This window comes from Tamandua tetradactyla, chromosome 14, assembly GCF_023851605.1.
Source record: "Tamandua tetradactyla isolate mTamTet1 chromosome 14, mTamTet1.pri, whole genome shotgun sequence".
In the NCBI taxonomy this organism is placed as follows: Eukaryota; Metazoa; Chordata; class Mammalia; order Pilosa; family Myrmecophagidae; genus Tamandua; species Tamandua tetradactyla.
The window spans coordinates 62,511,779-62,531,825 of record NC_135340.1 but is presented as its reverse complement, the minus strand read 5'-3'; the positions used below and the strand labels follow the sequence as shown (position 1 = coordinate 62,531,825).

At 39.4% G+C, this 20,047-nt stretch overlaps 1 protein-coding gene across 3 annotated transcripts in view; it reads right to left on the bottom strand.

Moving 5' to 3' along the window:
* The window catches only part of SLC12A1 (solute carrier family 12 member 1), a 95,940-nt gene that overhangs the window by 63,774 nt on the left and 12,119 nt on the right, over positions 1-20,047 (bottom strand). Inside the window, exons 4-10 of one of the 3 annotated variants that reach the window (XM_077127797.1) lie at positions 17,570-17,665; positions 14,407-14,546; positions 13,171-13,281; positions 11,198-11,309; positions 8,854-8,981; positions 3,202-3,286; positions 478-629 (exon numbers count right to left, since the gene is read on the bottom strand). In XM_077127797.1, coding sequence (XP_076983912.1) covers positions 478-629; positions 3,202-3,286; positions 8,854-8,981; positions 11,198-11,309; positions 13,171-13,281; positions 14,407-14,546; positions 17,570-17,665 — 824 coding nt within the window. Of the gene's footprint in view, positions 1-477; positions 630-3,201; positions 3,287-8,853; positions 8,982-11,197; positions 11,310-13,170; positions 13,282-14,406; positions 14,547-16,353; positions 16,450-16,944; positions 17,041-17,569; positions 17,666-20,047 lie in introns of all 3 variants that reach the window. The other 2 variants (XM_077127795.1, XM_077127796.1) reach the window with 2 other exon arrangements.

Sequence of the window (20,047 nt, the reverse complement as noted above, 5' to 3'; positions counted from 1 at the left end):
AGACAAATTAGCTTGTTTCAAGTCCTACAGTTTTTCTCAACTTCCCTTGGGCCTTTCCTCTCCTTTACTGTTCCCTCTGCCACTCACAGTTTCCCTCCTGGCCTGGTTTTCCAGGCACTCCAGTGCCACCCGAGAGGCTTTTCCTAAGCTGAAACCGGTGCACGAAATGCACTCCACAGGCTAATCTGCTTCTCCTCTCTGCCATGAAATCCTGCACAAGTGGTCAGAAGACACATAGGTCAGGTGGTCGTCTCTCCCTGGCAATCAGACAACCGGCTCTTCTCTCCCCACCATATTAAATACAGCCACCGTACCTGCCCCCACACAATGCCTGTAAGAATCCCTTCTCTCCCACACTATTTTTTGCTGAATTTGAATGGACCGACAATCCATCAGTTGCAGCGTCAGAAGTGTTATGCATGATGTTCTAGAAATGAAAATAACAGCAATGATTTTTTTTTCTCTTTTAGCTCGAACCTGAAAATTGTTCATCAGCCCATACTGACAAGGTTCGCGTCGACACCTGGAAAAGTCGTAGCCCAGCCCACAGGCTGCCGAGCCATTGCAGTTCACCGCGGAGATGACGGTATCGTTCATGTTTCCGGTGGCATCGCGCACCACGCAGGCGCCTGTGGGAACAACCGCGGCGGGTCATTTCATTGACATGGCCCTGCTCCCTTAGGGTTTTTCTTCTAAAAAATCACCGCCTTTACTTCGAGAACGAACTGGTCCATTTTGTGGCCTCCCTTCATTGTAAAATCGTGCTGGAACAAGGCAGCTGGAGGTTACCAGCCCCTGAGCCTGGCGGCGCTTCCCGGTCTAGCAAAGGCCGGTACTTCCACCGCCTGGAATGGCTGCGGCCCCAGCTCTCTCCTGCCTTTGGAGGATTCTTGAGGATTCTCTTTCTTCTCTCTCACAAAGCCTGTGCCTTGTATACTACATGCACTCAGTTCGTATTTCTGGCTTAGCGATATTGATTGGGTGTTTTCAAATTGAGGGATTTCTTTTCCCATCTGTGAGGAACCAAGGGATAGGATTATGGAATCCCAGTAATCAAGAGAACTGAGCACTTGTTTTCAACTACTGAAATAATTGGAGAAATTTCTTAAAGTTATAATTATACTTTCTATATAATTTTAATAGTTTAAATAATAAAGGAAATGGTTTAGGATAACATTAAGATTTCATAGGTAATATTAATGGTTGAATAACATTTTATCAAATATTTATCTCAGGTCACTTAACTGTTCCTTTTTTTTCTTATCACATTGGAGTGTGTCTATTATTTTCTATCATTAATAGTCTGTGATGTACATCTTTGCACATAAAATTTTTCTTCTGTATTTCAAAATATTTCTCTAGGACAGATTCCCAAAAAGGGAATTTGGGGAATTTTTAAAAGATTCTTGATGTAGATTTTAGCCACTGACTTTACACATGAATTTCTGCAGCTCTGATCTCTGCCATCATGCATCTGGTAGGATTATTGAAATACGTGAATACACGTGTGAAGTGTATATAAACTCTGAACTGTTTGAAGGAGCAATACTTTACAAACTAAATGCCAACCAGGAAAACTATTCACTTTGCTTTCCCCCAGCTGGGGTAGGTTCTTATTCTTTGTTAATTACTTTAAAATAGGTTCCAGAGACAGCAACTAACGGAAAACCTCACTTTTAGGCATGGAATTCACATTCTTTGAATCTGGGAAAGACTTAAAGGTTATAAAATCTTTTAGTTGAAAGAGCCATTTAAAGTAATCAGTGCAGGAATTCTTTCTTTCTTAGCCCTGAGAGGTGGCCTGCCAGCCTCTGCTTAAACTCTTGGAATTATGGATTTTTAGTACCACACGAAACTATCCAGTTCAGATTTCACCCCCTTGTATTGTTTTATATGAGCTAGCTTTTCCAAGTCTCATATTCTAGCTTCTGCATGATAGATCCCCCCCAGCCCCCCTAAACCAGGCCGCGAGCCAGCATTTGCAGTTATCACAAGCCACTGACCCAATGGCTACTCCTTCTGCCTTGGTAAAAGTATAGAAATGTAGATTTTCCACCCAGCTGGAGAAATCTTTGAGATTTTTCTCAAAGAAAACTGGAAAAATCTTTGAAATCATGTCTATAATTTTTCCCATTCCATCATTTTCACTTTGTGTGAGCAAGAAAACCATCTGGGCAAATTAATTCTAGGTGGTTTCAATGTCATTTAAAAACATGTCAGTTTCCTAAAGCATTGGAACACAATCTATTTGCATGCAACTAAATTGGGAAATGCCACAATACCGTTAACAACTTTACCCAACTTCCTCAAACAAGCAGCAGTGAGAGAGACAAGAACCTAAGTCAATTTTTCTGCTTTTTTTCCTTTCCTCCAGAAACCAACCCGAGATATGTGCACTTTCCTAATTTTCCCTTCAATTAGTAGAGGATGACTTGGATGTGTCCTCTGGTAAAATGGTCAGCCTGGCTTACTTGCTGGTCCACCCTGGAGCTACTTCCCCATTGTGCACAGAAGGGAGTTACTTCCCTTTCTGAATGTTGGGAAACCATGTCTTCCTCTCCTACTACAAGCATAAGAATGAAGTGGCCCTCAACCTAGAGGAGGTGTGGCTGCAGGTGGAACCAAAATCAACCTCCAGAACAGCAGGAGAATTCACATATTTTCTGCTCACCGAGCAGTGTGGGGGCTGGCTGCCCACACTGCTAGCAGCTGGGTCGTGTTCTGATTTCCTGCCAATTGGTGACAGTGACATTTCCATATTAGAGACAGCAGACAAGGATGAGACACAGTCATCAATTCCATACCCTTCAGGCTTTTTTTCCTTTTGGCTTCTTGTCTCTTGCTTTGTTCCTGGCCTACCTTCCAGGACAAGGGAGGTGGGTCCTGGAAGTGGTGGCTTCCGTAGCAGTAGGAAGTCACTTAGAGTAGGAATGTGGGATCTGTTTTGTGTTCAGGTGGAATGCCACTCAGATTAGTTCTACCCTCCTCTTGTCTCAGAGACACCTGCATTAACAGCTTAACTGGTTCCAAATCCCTAGAACATCCACACCATAATTTATTAAAGTACTAAGAAGAGAATTTAAATTGTTGTCTTAAAAATAAAAACTTTTTACTTATGTTCCGTTGAAAAGCCACTGGCTATGAAGAACATCTGGTCCCTTTGTAATTCTGATATTCTGACACCAGAGATGTGCAACTTACCTACACAAATAGCAACTCCTATATAGGCGACAGTGGTGATGAAAATAGCCAGCATGGTTCCTCTAGGGATGGCATCTTGGGGATCCTTTGGGGAAAGAATGTAAAGGTAGGAGAAGAGAAAGTGAAATAAGAAACAGAGATCACTTGGAGTTTTTTCCAATTTGTAGGCGACTCTTCCTGAGGTGAGTAGTAAACTCTGCTATTTGAATTTGTAGATCTTTTTCCCTTGTTGCCTTAATTTTAAATTGGTTTATGAAGCTCGCCATGCAAACAAAGGTTTTACAATTATTATTTGGATATTTAATTTAAACATGCCTATGGATAAACTAAGATATCCATTTTTGGTGGTTCTAAGTGTATTGTTAATTTTCTTTAAAAAATAAATATGCATTTTCTTTTACATATATATAAAAGAAAAGTTGAGGCAATTGTAAAGTGGTAAGCAGGAGATCATTTCAAACAAAGGTTTTGATTCATTAAAGAATTTTGTAAGACTGCACTGAACAGAAGAGGTCTCTAAATGTCTAGGAAGATTTTTAGGGAGTTTTATGGAAAAGTACACAAGTTATTTCACTCACTTAGGCCTCATTCTTCTCTTTACCTCTTAAGAATTTTGTGCAAATGTTGAAATTAGAGGAAAATATACAAACATAAGTGGCACATTGACAATGTGTGTGTGTACTTATTTTTCTGTTAAGCTGAAGGTTGCTTTAAAAAAAAATCACTTTTGACTGAGCAAAAGGATGAGCTACTAAATTCTCCAATTCCTCAAATTCCGCATTTGGAATTTAGTTCAGGAATGACTGCAATGGAAATATTTAATTTCCATGAGCAAGCATAAAGAAAGAGGCCTATTATAAATGCAAATACATTTACTGATTTGAGCTCGCATCATATGCAATATTCCATTTTATATTTCATTTTAGGGGCTAAATCATAATCAATTCCCAAGGAGCATACTGTTTAAATAATTCAGTTCAACTTAGGGAAATTTAGTTCAACATCACAGAGATTATTAAATAGAGATTTTAATATACTCATTGCATATACAGGACAGTGCCTGGAATGTAGTAAGAATCAATAAATACTGAATTGATAGACGTGCAATCTCAGTAGACAATGGTCCCTCAACCAGAGGATGTGAGACTCATCAAATTCAAGGTAGCCAAATAAAATTTGAGTATTTTTTTAAACTTACATCTGCCAATCAAGCCCCCCAGAAAGGTCAATCGTGGTGAATGTAGACTCATATGACAGTTGGAAGTGGTAACTGAAACAAGCAATCTGCCTCCACGTGGGAGTAACCCAGTGCCCTCCAGGGCCACTCTGTGATCATTGACTCCTTCCCACTCTTCTAGGAATATCTGCAGATAGGATTTGTTCTGACACATACCTACTCAGCCTCCTCCTTCTAAACAGCTGTCTCTGAAAGTGAATGTGGCAGGTGTGTGCAATTGAGTAGCACATGAAAAAACGAAGGCAACTGTGAAATAGGTGGGCCCCACTCAATCTCCCAATGCATGTTTTGTTTCAAAATTAATATTATTGATGAAGGATTTCTTTGGAGCTGATTGAAATGTGAGGAATGGATTCAAGTAGAGAAAAAGGAAATATGTGTAAGGGTAAGAGGCATGAAGATGGGAGGCAGCCTCACACTGAAACTCTACAAACTCTAAAATTACTTGAGTAGAATTTACATGAGAACCAAACTTGACCCAAATAAATTTGAATGCTGTGATCATATGTTGATATTGTCTAGCCTGGCTAACATTCCCCCTAGCAGGGCTCAGGACTCTGACAAAATGCTATTCTTAGCTTTCACTTTACATCTTAGTCCTCATCTCCTAGGAGAAACCCTAAATCTCAACTTCTCTACCCTTTCTCCTTAAATGTTATGTTTTTAAAGACAGATTTAAAAAAAAAAATCTATTAAGTTGCTGCTTTTTTGGGTATGCAATCACATCATAGTCTTGTACCCCTGAGACTATACCTTAACTCTCTTGATTGGACTTGGGAATTTGGCAAATCTTCTCCGGGCACATATTTACATATCATCTATTAGAGTGTTATTAGAAAATAGAAGGCTCAGGATGGGAAATTTATAATATACCTTTGGGCCAACTCTTGTTGACTGTCCCCGGAGGCCTGAAACACCATCTTGGGAAGGATTCTGAACCAGTGAGCATGAGTCAGCATCTTGCATATACTTATCATGGATAGGTAATAAATGTTAACAAAGTTGAGCCAAATCTACTTTGCTTTAATTATTTCTAGTTCCACTCTCAGAAAGAAATAATATTTGGAGGTACTGAAGAACCTTTGTCATTTTTAAACATATGGTCATTTCTCAGTCCTTAACATACTTGACCATTCTGGCTTTTAACCATGTTCATTACTACTTCTCAAAGCATCCTCCACTCTGAACTTTAATGACCCCACTCTCTCATGGTTTCCCCTACGTGTTAGACCTTTATCTTTCTCCTTCAGGGACTCCTTTTCTACCATTAATACGTTGAATGTCTGCATCCTCTGCATGATGCATTAGTCTTGTTCTCCTCTTCTTCATGCACAAACCTGCAGGAGATCATCCGTGCCATGGCCTGCAGACCTGCCCCTTTCCAGGGCAAGAGACTCACGAATCTAGGTACCCACTGAACAGCTCCACTCTGATGTCCCTCTGCCATTTCAACTTCAACAACTATATCTGAACTCATGTTTCTCACCTACTACACCATGAAATCAATACAATAGGTTGCAACCAGCTTAAAGGAATACAATAGAATAGAAGTGATGTGAAATATCAGAAGGCATTGCTTGTAATAAAGCAAAGAATTGTTTTGGGAAACTTTTATTTATGTGCACTGGGTTGTGATGTACAATGTTTTCTCACTGTGGGTTACTGTCAGGAAACATCTTTTCCATTTCCTCTCTTAACTCTTTGCCCTAGCTGACCCCTTTGATCCATTTCTCCTGCCATGGCCTTAATTCAGGCCCATGTTCTGTCTTGTGTGGAACAGTGTGATATTCTCTAACTGATCTTTCTGCCTCCAGTCTTCCTAACCTCCCTCTACCCTCTAATCCGTCCTTCACAAGTTGCTAGTGGGATCTCGCTAAGACATACATCTAATCATGTTACTTCTTTATCTAACTTCCTAGGTGTCTCTGACTGGTTTGGGGACAATATTAAAAATCCATTGACTGTATTTTAAAAGACCTCTGAGTTCTATTGAAAAGCGTAAAGCAGTGTATGTGCTAAAAGTTGAGCTTAATTGTAAATCACTGAAGTCTTTGTAAAAGTAAAGAATGTTATGTTTTGCAATGATACCATGACCACATGTGCCCTGAAAATCATGTCAGGCCATCTTCTACACTTTCTTTACATGTAAACTCTAAATTAGAGATTTTTCAGAACAAACTGACAGATAAATAAAGTTCTTTATTAACCTAGCCACCTTAAGTCAAGCTAGCACCTAACTTGGGAAATGGAAATTTTTGTCTTGCCTTTTTAGACAGGGATGATATCTTATAGTTTTTTGCTTATTCCCAAAGTGCCTGGGACATATAGAAGCTTCATTATAAACATGTTTACTGATACAGTGATGAAAGGTTTTACTTGTCAACCCCACATCCCACATAGAATTATTTCCATCAGCAGCATCTTTCTCTGCCTTTTTACATTCCATTCCTTCTGTTCCAAATGGCTCTCTCCTCGTTCTATTGAGGAACTCCTGTTCATACCTTGAAATCTGGATTGAGTGCCCCTTCCTCTGAAAGCCTGGCCTACCTAACTGCTTCAGAGACAGGCAATCAGTGTTTCCTCTCTCTTTTGATATGATTCTATCTATTCTATTCTTGATTATGACTCAAATAAGAATAAGTCTGTCTCTCCCTTAGACCAGAGCTCCTCAAGGGAAGGATTGAGTTCTTGGCTTCCGCAGTGCCTGGTATAAGCCAGCACTCAGTAAGTGTTGGCAGAACTGAACTGATTAATAGACATCTAATACAACTTGCTTTTGAAGACTAGGGAAAACACAATGTTCTCTATCTTAAATGTGTGTTCACAGTTTGCAGAAATTTAAATCAGTGACTTCTGTTGCTTTTCTAGATCTAAGAAACTAGAAGTTCAATATCCATAGCTAAATTTCATTAAGCAGTGATACTACCTGAATTCTTTTGAAGAATTTAGTCAACTCTTCTGAGCTGTAGAATAATATATTTTATGCCATGTTTCTGCTCAAGAAATTCACTATGGTATGTGGTCCCTAATATATCAAATCTAAATGGCCTTTATTCAGTCACTAAATAAATACTTATTGAAGCCTTACTATTTCTAAGGATACAGCAATGAACAAAACCAAAGACAAAGACCCTGGCTTCACAGCATTATATCCTACGACAAGCATCTCACGACCAGGTCCTTCCAAGAGCTGTTTGTCCTTGCCTCCCCATATCATATAACCCCTTTTCTTCATTCCTGGATGTTCATGTTTCTTCATTCCTGGATGTTCATGTTCTCTTCTCTGCCTGGAATACTCTTATAATTCCTCACCAATAATTAATATCTAGCCCTTCCTTTAATTTCAGACTCAAAGGTCACGTCCTTGAGAAAATCATCCCTAATTTACTTAACAAGCATTGGTCCATTATTTCTACTTCACAACCCATTTGGATAATCCCCAAGGTTTTCATTTAGATAATATATGTTGTATCCTGTAGACTATTGAAAAGTTGATTATAATTTTTTTGAGGTAAAAATAGAGTGTTCTCTTTTGTGCATGTATGGTACAGAAGGCTTACTGTCTCCTAATATCCATTCTCACCTTCTTCCTCTTAATATTAGAGCCCTCTAAAATTATATCTGTGCACATAGTTGCCGCCTAGATACTTTATTTCCCAGTCTCTTTTCCTACTAGGTAAAGCCACAATACTAAATTCTGAAGTCCAAGAATTGCTTGCCTTCTACTTCCTTATTTCCAACCTTATTGCCTAGAAGGTGGTCTTGACAGAGTCCAGTCATTTTGGACTTCATAAATGAGGGCAAACCCCTAGGGGATTGTGAAACAAAAGAGAAGTCATTTGGATTTTTGGAGCAGAACTTTGTTACTGCACTGGACTGCCTACTACCTCAAATTTTAATGTGCAGAAAACCAAACTTCTTTCTTGTTTAGGCCACAGTTATTGATCTCTTCTCAAATGAACATCCTACCTAATACCATGCTTGTTACAATATTTAACATAGAGTATTATGAGTGGGGTGTCTTTAAAATACTAACTAAATAAATATATCTATGAATTTAATAACATAAATATCAGAAGGATTTTTGTTTTCTTCCTGAATAGTCTATGTTCTGTTTCATTAGGCTTTTAAAAGAGAATAGATGGTATTTGTAGTTTTTCACTGAACTATGCTCCTTATGTTAGAAATATGACACACTATCAATGTTCTCTATTCATCTGATATCACTGAATAAGACTTCTGGATGAACTATTGGGATAAGAATCCAAATTTGGCACTAAAAGAGAAAACTTTTAAGTTACCTGGAAACCTTGCATAAACCTTATAATTTTAAAATCAGCAGAAAACCACGATCACTAATAGTCTCTATTGATCTTCTTACTGCCCAGGGCTACAAAACACAGAAAACAACATACCTCCAAATCTCCTGAGATGTTGGCTCCAGCAAGAATCCCAGTAGCTGCTGGGAAAAAAATGGCAAAGACAGAGAAGAAGCCTTCGCCCTTTGTGAAGCTTGGCCCAAAGTTTTCTGCAAATATTGATGCTACAATGCAAATAAGAAAATTATCACACTAGAGATAAAGCTACCCTCTGCTTCTATAGCACTCAATGCAATTGTATCCCTAGATTTGAAATGGACTGAACTTGAAGACATTGGGTATTCCTGATGAACATTGTGTCAATATTTCATAATAGTCAACATTACCTCTTTCAAGTTTTGAGATCTCGAAGACTCTAAAAAGTCAACTCTAAAAAGTCAATAATCTTGATAGCAATGAGACCCAGGCTGCCTAATTTCTCTAAAATTAAAGATGGAATAAAGGAAGAGGAGATGGAGAATTCTTTCATGACCAGGTTGACAGACTCATATATATAACATACACATACTCCCCACTTCCCTCCAACTACATTCTCATATACATACTTTAAAGCATCAATACATTGCTTCCCTTTAAATAGTAGGAGAATTTTGTGTGTGAGACTACCTTGCAGTTTTGCTACTGATGTCCTAAATCTCCTCTCACCCCTAGAGATTTGATTATAGGCCTTTATACCAAATTCTCATGTGTGGGAGAATACTATACTGAGGAGCTTTGATCATAAAATAGTACTAACCTGCAGGATAGTATTAGAACCATGGCTGTCTCCAAATTACTTAGAGGAAAGGGAACAATCTAGAAGACAAACAGTAAGGAAAAGGAAGAAAGGTGAAGGAAGGAAAATGTGAACAAAAGAATCTGGGATGCAAAAACAAGAAAATTTTGAACATCAGAAAGAATATAGCAAAAGCTGAAAGAAGGGAAAAAATGGAAAGGAAAAGCTTGCTAACATGCAAAGCAAACAAGACAATCCTTGAAATGATGTGACATACAAAAGAAACACATACATTACTGATGACAGAATAAATCATGAGGGAGAAATATATAAAAAAACTAAGCAAGGGAATTATTGAATAAGCAAGAGTGGAAAGATGAGAACAAGTGGATACCTGTGGTAGAAGAAGAACGAGAAGTCAAATTTCATGCTCAGCAAAGTTACCACAGGATGCTTGTGCTGGTTTGAAAGGAAGTATGCCCCCTAGAAAATCCATGTTTAAACCAAAATCCCATTTCATAAAGGTAGAATGGTCTCTGTTCAATATGTATGTTTGAAACTGTGATCAGATCATCTCCCTGGATGATGTGATTTAGTCAAGAGTGGTTGTTAAATTGGATTAAGGGACAACATGTCTCCACCCATTTGGGTGGGTCTTGATTGGTTTATTGGAGTCCTATAAAAGAGGAAATATTTTGGAGAATGACAGATTCAGAGAGAGCAGAGAATGCTGCAGCACCACGAAGCAGAGAGTCCACCAGCCAGTGACCTTTGGAGATGAAGAAGGAAAACGCCTCCCAGGGAGCTTCATGAAACCCAAAGCCAGGAGAGAAAGCTAGCAGCTGATGCCGTATTCACCATGTGCCCTTCCAGCTGAGAGAGAAGCCCTGACTGTGTTCGCTATGTGCCTTCTCACTTGAGAGAGAAACCCTGAACTTCATTGGCCTTCTTGAACCAAGGTATCTTTCCCTGGATGCCTTTGATTGGACATTTCTATAGACTTGTTTTAATTGGGACATTTTCTCGGCCTCAGAACTGTAAACTAGCAACTCATTAAATTCCCCTTGTTAAAAGCTGTTCCGTTTCTGGTATATTGCATTCCAGCAGCTAGGAAACTGGAACAATGTTACACTAAGTAATCCCCACAATCCTTTATGCTTGAAAACCTGACAGCTTTGCTTAACTAGTTAATGCTGCAGGAAAGCAGGATACATAAAAGTTCTAGCAGGAAGGCAAAAGAAATGGTTATGTTTGACTTGAGTGCTCTGCAATGGTTGAACAAATGATTCTGAACTGTGTTCTTTTTCTCTGCCTTTGCTCTCAATTTCTACTCTTTGACAGTGACAACAATTTGATGGGAAGCTTAAGGTTTACAAAGTGCTTTCAGATCCATTATCTCATTTGCTTCTCAAAATCCCCTTAGGAAGGTATTATTGCCACTCACTTCAGAAGGAAAATTCTGAGACCCAAACACATTAGGTGACCTGTCCAGTAAATGGCAGGGTTGAGACTTCACCTTGGGTCTCCTGAATCCAACTTCAGGCTCTTCTCTGAATTTCACTAGGATTCCAACTGCTAGAGTGGAGTTGATGGGGATGGTGATAGAATGATAGGGGCGGGCATGGAGAATCATTTATTGCAATGCAACTGATTTGTCACACTTGCCTTGGTAGTTAAAGAAACCTCTGGCCCTCTTCTCATTGTTGGATGGAATGACAGTTCCAATGAAGAAGTTTGCAATAGCGATGAGAAGAATGACCAGAAGGATCACTTGAGCCTGGAAAGGCAAGGTAAAAGAAGACCACATTGGATTTATTTAGCATTAAAAAAAATCTAATTATAAAAGTTATACATATCCATTAGAGAAAGTCTCCCTCTGAGTTTTCCAGTTAAATTTCTGGTGTACAGAGGAGGTAATAAATGAATCCTTATAAACAGAGGAGGTAATAAATGAATCCTTACTGGGGTACAGATGTTACACTTCAATGGGAGTATGTGATTGGGTACTCAAAGGTGACATTTCAAGAACATTGCATAGGGGCTAAATGTTTTAACGCTGATAGAGTTGAGTTCTTTACTAGGTAGAGTACCTATGGGCTCCTTCCCTTCCCAGTGCTAACTGCAGGAAAGAGTACAAGAATACAGAATGGTTCACAGAATTTCCAAGATGCCCAGTGACTGGAAGTCAGACTGCCAACCTGTGCCCAGCAGAGGCAGTCTGCAGTGTCGGCCAGCCAGATGGTCTTCCTTCAGTACTTCCATCGTGCCAAGGTGTTTGCTGGCTTGGCATGTCCATTTGCTGTTAGTTCCCTCTGTCTGGAATGTGCTTCTGCCATTTCCTTCTCATCTTGTAAGTCCTTCTCAGAGAAGTCTTTCCTGACCACCCAATCTAAATAATAGCAGCTAATATTCACTAAGGGCTTACAGTATAACAGGCCACCTGTATACTTTCAGGTAAATAATACCATCAACAATCCTATGAATTAGGTGATGTTATTATGGCCATAATTAAAGCTAAGGAAACCGAGGCACAAAGAAGTTAAGTAATTTACTCCAGGTCACACTGATATAAACCACATTGAAACCCAGGCAGTGTGACTGCAGAGCTGTAGGTTTTAATACCATACCCCATTTCCACTAACCAACACTGCTATCCTAAGGGGAGTCAAGTGATCTAAAGTAGCTTCCCCTGTTATTTTCTACTTCAGTGCCCTAACTATTTTCTTCATAGTGCTAATCATAATTTACTATTTTATATATATATATATGTATTTTACTATTCATCTCCCCACTAGACCACATGCTCAACCAGGGTAGGGGATATGTCCATTTTAGTCACAAATACCTAGAGCTCAGCAGAATACCTAATATAAGATGGGATGTAATCAATGTTTAATGTGTGATGCATAATCCACACATAAATGCCATGTTGGAAGGTTTCCTATTGCCTTATGTGGGAGGCGTTGCCAATCTTTACGATTCTGGAGAACACTTAACGTCTAGTTATTGTATCTCTAGACACACAGGAATATGTTGAACTGCACCAGTCGCTGCAGGGGGCTACAGAGACCGCGGAAGACATGCTCCTGTCATTCAGAAATGTAGCTTCTGTTTTGGTTAAACCTAAATATGTTCCAGCTCCAGGGCCTATGATGTCCTCACATTTACTGCTGTAGTACTGGGTTTCATCGGGAGAATAATAAATAGTTTCTGCCTTAATTACCCTCTCCCAACACATTTGCCATTGGGGCCAGGGGGAGGGGGCTTCAGCTCCTGCAGCCAATTTGAAAGGGGATGTCAGTGGCGAGACTGAGAGACTCAGGCTTCCAGCATGCACAGCTTAAATGCCTATGTGTGAAGACGGCAGCACCCCGGGTGGCTGTGTTGCAGCAATGGCAGAGCACACAGGGACCAAGCATAGGCCTGGTCACGGGACCCCTGAGCTGTGGCTTATGCCTTCCCAGACCTCGTGCTTTGAGAGTTTGGTGTTCCATTAGCATTAACGAGTTCCTTTTACAATAGCAGGTAATAACAGTAATTCTCCTTGAATATGAGGTTCCTTTTATTTCTCTCTCCCCACTATAATTTGCTCAGGACCTGACCGGTAGTTGTTGATAAAATCATTTTGAAAAATTCACCTTTGCTTCCCATTCCATTCCGGCTACAGAAATTCCTAAAAGAATCACCACCGTAATGGAGCCTATTATCCGAATGTCATTGGTTTGATCCACCATCATTGAATCACTCTCCTGGGAAGGAAAAAAAAAAATCACAAAATGGTTCAACAGATCTTTTTTTTTTTTTTTCCATGTATGTCTTGCTGAAACATTTAATGTTAAAAAGAAATACCATGTACTACTGCCTTGGGTCATACAGAATAATAGAAAAATGAAGTGTTTATAAATTTAAGAAGATAAAGGATGTAACATTATTGTTTTCCTGTGATAATAGACCCTTGGTAGCCATGGGTAGGAGTTGGAAATTTTAGAGGTTCATTCTATTCATAGCTTTTGAAGCTACTGTAGCACTAAGTAAGGGTATGTCTACATACACACATCAAATTTTGTTCAGAAGAATGGTGTCACTTTTGTAAGTCAAGGAAAAGCCTAAAGGAATAAAAAAATGAGTGGTTTCCAATGTTACTATTGGAAAATAAATGCTATTTAATTAAAGAATAGATGACACAAACCAGAACATTTATCTCTTGAAAATGACATACCTTATAAACTATCCAAGCTACTCATTTGTTCATCTAGTTTTCAAATAGAGGTGCTTTTACCAATTGAATTATCACTATACAAGACACTTATATGTTCATCTAGTTTTCAAACAATGGTGTTTTTAGCAATTGAATTGAGTGATTGCTATTAACAATAGGAAGTTAGTTCATCTGCCAGCTAATTAACCTGTTTTCCACACACCCCACCCTAGACTGGGCATCTAAACTAGGATGTTCTAATGTTTGAATATTTTTTTCTCTTGGAGAAAAATTATTATTGCTGCTGACAATAATTCCCAATATTCATTTAGTGCCTTATATTTTACAGACTATTTCATGCGCATCATTTCATTTGATCTGTACCCCATTTCTATGAAACAGAAAGAACACCGTTAATATTCCCCCATATTAAAGATTTGCAAACAAGTTTCAGATGGGTAGAAGGACTGGTCCAAAGTCTTTCAGGAGAGAGAGCTGGGATTCAAATCCAGAGTTTCTGATTCCAAGCCCAGGGCTCCTTCTACCATCTCCAACTTCCACACTCCGCAGAATAAGTTCATTCCCTTTCGTCTTGCATAGTGTATCCCCTAGCGCCCTGAACAAACCGATTGGAAAGATTTTTGCTTGACAGAAGGGAGGAAAAGCTTTTAATTACCTTTAGAAGATCCACCACAGTCTCAGCAAATCCCACCACATACATAGCAACTGCCACCGCGTTGGCAAAAGCGAAGATCAACCCTATAGACCCACCAAACTCGGGCCCTAGGCTTCTTGAAATCAGGTAGTAAGCCCCACCTGAAACAGGGATTACACAGGTTTTACATTGAGAAACGGCTAAGGGATTTTGTTTTCATGACCAAATGATTCTGAAAGTCTGAGAGCATTTGAAACAGTAATTATTCTAATAAATATCTTCTAACTTCCTAATAATTTTAGAGATCCTACGTTACTCTAATGAATAACGGTCCCTCCCTGTGTTCTTCATATAATCCACAATAGAAGTATCTGGACTTAACAAAATCCAATTTATTAAAAGTTAAATGGACACAAATGCTACAGATGAGAACACAGTAAAATTTGCAAAAGAATCCCTTGTCTTTACAAAGTATTCATCAGAGTTCAAGTTAACGCAACTAATGAAATTTTAATATCTAATATTTGCACAAACAGGCAGGCCTAGGCGGACAATGAAGTAAGTGAAGTTTATCATTGTCCTTCTAATTTCCTTTCTTCCTTTTTGGTGCATATATGTGTGCACTTGGGCGAGTTGTGTGTGTGGTTGTATGCATTTACTACCTAAAACAAGGTACACACATAATGCCATGTACTTCCCTATTATGTAAGTCTGATTTGGTTTTCTTTGTTTTTAGCCCAAGAAGGCATGATTATTGGCAAATACTCATCTACGTAAGGGGCTTAACAAGTGGGAAGAATGTTAAAAAGGTCTTGGAACAATTGCTTCTCCCTTGAATCAAAATAGTTTGGTGTACCTTTGTGCACATAACTGAACAGGACTTGGTAACTCCCTAGAGGGTACCTAAAGTGGTTTGTAAAGAAAAAAAAAGACTGGCTATTGAAAAGTCTGATTATCACAGACCAGAGCAAATTAATGACCTCCTGTTCTGACCTTGCCTTAGAGGTAGACAGAGTTGGCATAAGAATGATACTCAACAAATACACCTGGAAAAAAGCCCAGATTCTCTTTTACTCAATTGTAATTTCCTCCACTAGAGTAACTCCTTTGGATTAAGAGGATAAAGTCCTCTCTAAAATAGGCACCATTTTTTCTGGGTGGGGGAAATCCCTATTATTTCTTTTATCCAGATCACATTAAGTGTATTAGCTAGCCAGTTACCAAAGCTTGGTCAAAATGTGAGGCAGGGCAGAAGTGGGGAGGGGGCAGGAATGCAGTGGGTAGGGTGGTGTTTAAGAAGGCCCAAAGTAGGGAACCCTGGATAAGGTACCCAGTACAGACCCGGAGAAACAAAGGGGCAAGGGGAGGGGGAATAAAGGAAGTTGGGTGAAAAATTATAAACTTCAATCACTTCATTTCTTTTTTTTTTTGCCTAGGCCTGCCTGTTTCTAGATCGCTTGAAAATAATTCTTTGCTTTGTTTGTTTGTTTACTTGTTTTTACATTTTTTTTTTTTAACCATCTCCCCATGCCTGCTGGCCCCTAGGACCCCAGTGAATGGAGTGAACCACAGGGCCTGGGTGCAGGAAGGATTTAGTGAGTGTGAAGTGTCAGCAATTTAGTCTGGGGTCCAGAAAACATGCGGAAGGGAATTTGGGGAGTGAGCCAGCATGGCTCATCCAAGGCACAAAAAGCTGTAATACTCTGAACCTTCCTAATAGTCAACTGGTTACTTTTCACAATATATACATGCTTAACCAAAGGGAATGGGACAAAGATGGCTCTTCTGGACACTTCTTAATTTTGACTGGGGACAATTTTGCCCTGATGTTTAAACTTTCGGTTTTCTTTCGTTTTTTTTAGACTTTGGGGACTAGGTCGGAGGATACCAATTTTACTTCCAATATTAAACCAATAGGGACATTATAATGGAATCAAAACTTAGTCATAAGTAAATGAATTGGCTTACCTCCTCTTACGACTCCATTTGTGCAAATAGCAGACATAGAAATACCTGTTAGTGTTGTCACTACCACACTCAGGCCAATGATGATGACTCCGAGACCTGCAAAACCCCCCAAGAAAAATATTTGTCTCCAGTACTGAGGGAAATCACCAGTACTTCAGGAGGCAGCAGTCCAAACCTCACCATGAAAAACCTGAAATGTTCTAAATGATTCCATTGCATGAAGATCTAGGAAGCACCTGAAATGCACTGAACTTTCAAACTGAGGCAATGTCCAGGAATTATTTCTCAAGAAACAACAGCAAGCGGCGTACAGAGTAGCCTGAAAAAGAAACTATTTACCCAAGGAATTCAAACATCTGGGAACCAGGACCTGAAAGGTGCCAGAACATCCCATTAGAGAAGAGACCAGGGTAGACCAGTGTAGGCCTGAGTTCTGCTCACAGTACCTTCTGAATCCAGCTCACCCAAGCAGTCTGCCAGACTTCAACAACACTGGGCCACTTCCTTGAAACCATCAAAAAGAAATATATGAAAAGTTTTTGCCTACCCGCAGCACGTGATGAGGGCATTAGATATCTTAGAGATTTTTACCTCCACGAACAAACCCATTAGTCGCTATTGCAGAAGTTGACAACCCAGTAATAGAAGTTACCATGGTGGAAAGAAGAATGATCAGAACTCCAAGACCTGTTAGCAATGAAAGATAGAAGATATTATATTTTACTTTTCTTCCTTGGATTCCCTCTTGCTGCAAACTACTCTGCTTTTAATCTATATTTTCCCTTCCAAGCCATGGGCCCCGCTGGGCTGCTTCTGTGGTAAGGAGAAACGGTTTTGGCTGGCATAAAGATCAAGGTGGAGAACTGCTCATTGTGATGAAGGATGGTTTTGAAGAGCAAACACAATCTAAAATGCAGCCTTGGGAAAGGAAAAGTTGACTTATGCTGGTGTCCTGGGAGAGAAACTACTCTGGCTGTGAAAAGAGAAAACATGACATTTGACCTTCTCTGTTGCTCAAGAGAACCTGAATAAGAGAGTTGGAGAGTTGACAAAGGTTAAATCCTTCTCCATCTTTCTTGCATCCTTCCTGGGATAAAAAAAAAAAGGAACCAACTTGGGTTACCTTTGAAAACACTCCAGAAAGGTCATTGGTGAGCGATTGAGCCTGTGTTGCCTTTACCTTACAAATGATCATGTGGATCACAAGTGTAATTACCTCCTCTGACATATCCATTTGTGGCAATAGCAGAGGTGGATAAACCAGTGATACCAGTCACTGTCACGGCTAAGCCGATGATAATCACACCAAGACCTCAGTTGAAAGAGGAGAAATAAAGGCAATTAAACAGTGGAACAATCCATTAGATCATTAACATAAAAGCAGCAAGTCTAGGATAATACTCATGCATCACATTTGAGTTAAACAAGTTTCCTTGTAAATCACCACTGAACAAGTGCTCACGCTTATGTTTTCTGCTTAGACTGAGAAACTCAAGAGATAAGTCATGCAGTGCTAAGCTGCTTGCAACTGAAAAACTAAGGTTGGTCAAAATTTAATGTGAAGCCCCTTTTTGAAGTTCTAGATACCATAATTATTGGTCTATTCAATGCCAGATTGTTAATATAACTATAGATAATTGTTCATCCTTCCAGGGAACTATCTTTTAATGGAAATTTGGTCACAGGGGATAAAAAAATTACATGTAGTAGAGCAAACTGTTTTTCCAGCAGATGAATAATATGGAAGAATCTCTTTGAACTATATTAGGCTCCGTAACTCATTGGCTGTGTGACCTCTGGCAAGTTATTTTTCTTCTGAGCCAAAAATGGCAATGGGATTAGCAAAGAATGCATGTGGACAGTGGCTAGCATAGGGCATAGGACACAGTACACAATCAATGCTAATGCTTTTTATTAAGATCCATAATACTCATAATAGCTATTTTTATTGAAATACATCAGGCTGTGCATTACTTATATAGAAAATACAAGGAGCAAATAAAATCAAATGAAATGAAAACAACTGCCTTCAAGAATCATACGGTTCAAAAAAGTCAATCATTATAACGAGAGGGAGAAAGTGGTGAAGGCCAGAATTCAGAAGAAGGTGAGGCTGCTTTCAGCTTCACGAGATAGGTAGCCAGGGGGATATCCTTTTCAATGGAGACTGATAGAGAAGTCAAAGGGTGGGTTCTGGGGTAACAGCCACTAAACGTAAACTCTGGCTGCATCCTAGATACTCTGACCTGGGCCTCTTTGATAATGCTACCTTACATGAAGTGGTTGCTCAAGTATTACTGTTGGCAAGTTCTCGTGTCAAGGATGGTTAGAATGGTAGTTTGTCAAGAGAGGCTGCAATTTCTCTGGGCATGTCCTGGGAGAAGGGGAAGTGGTGGGAGGTTAAGACAGAAATGGGAATGAAGCACTGGAGGTTGGGTCTTTGGATGCTTCCAGCCATAAACGGGTTCCCCCAGGAGTTTCTAGGCTATTTAATAGGTTAAGGTGCATTGGGAAGAGGCTAACTGTAGGGCATCCATTGCGAAGTTGGACCATATTGCTTTGGCCCCTCTAGACTCTTAAAAGCTAGATATTACAAGAAACATTTGCACTAAATTCTTCGTATCTATGGAAGGGATCCTGTGGTGAGCATCACCTCTACATTACTCTGTGGTTTCAGAGCTCTGTGTGATTAAAAGTGATTTCTTTATATCTTTTGCATGTTAATTGGCTCTTGGCTTTTTTTGAGGAAGTTTGGTATTGAATGTTTAGCTCACCCAAGCAACTGTACATAATCATATAGTTTGCATTTCACAGCATTAAACCTCCTCTGTCTTACTAAGGAGACCCTCTTTCCTAACCCTTATTTTCCTATTCCCCAACAATCCTTACTTTATCCTTTTGCATCTTAACTATTTCTGTAAACAGTTTGAAATCCTGGAACAAAAGTTTTGTAATTTTAAACAGGGAGGAATTTGCTTCGCTCTCACAATGAAAAGTAGAATCAAAAGCAAAAGGCAGTTTAGAGAATATTCTGTTCATTATTTTTTCAATGTGTGGTCCTTGAACCACCTGCTTCAGGCAATACCAGGTTGCTTATTAAAAATGCCCAGAGTTCAGACCTTTAGAAATGAATTCCAAGATTCAGCAGTTTTCTAACTCAAGTTCTCAGGTAATTCTTATGCATACCACAGTCTGAAGACTATTGATCTATTCTTAGCCTATCTCCAATTGTGTTTGCTTGTTCAACAAGATCCTTTAGCTTTATCTTCAAAGAACTGATTGAGAAAGAACTAGTCCAGTTCCCTAAGTTTTAGATGAGAAAGTGAAACTTTTGGAGCCTAAGTGACTTCAAGCCATACTGCTTTCTGTGCTTCACACTTTTCTTCTCTGTCTGATAAGCTTACTGGAAACCATAGAGACCATGGTCTCGAAAACAGAGGAGAGCAAGTAGACAGCATTATTGGCTTAATTCTACTATTGGGTTTTGGGAAGAAGCCAACCAAAACTCATAGCTACAGAATGGTTACCCAAGTAAATGTAGCTACTTTTCCTCCTGGCTCCATCTTCCTCCTGGCTCTAACCCCAGGATGTGGGTTTGAAAACTTATTTCTCTTTCTCCCCTCCCCCAAATGATCCACAAAGTAAAGCAAAAATACTTGTATTTGTTTCTGTTCTTTCCAAAGAGGAACCAAAA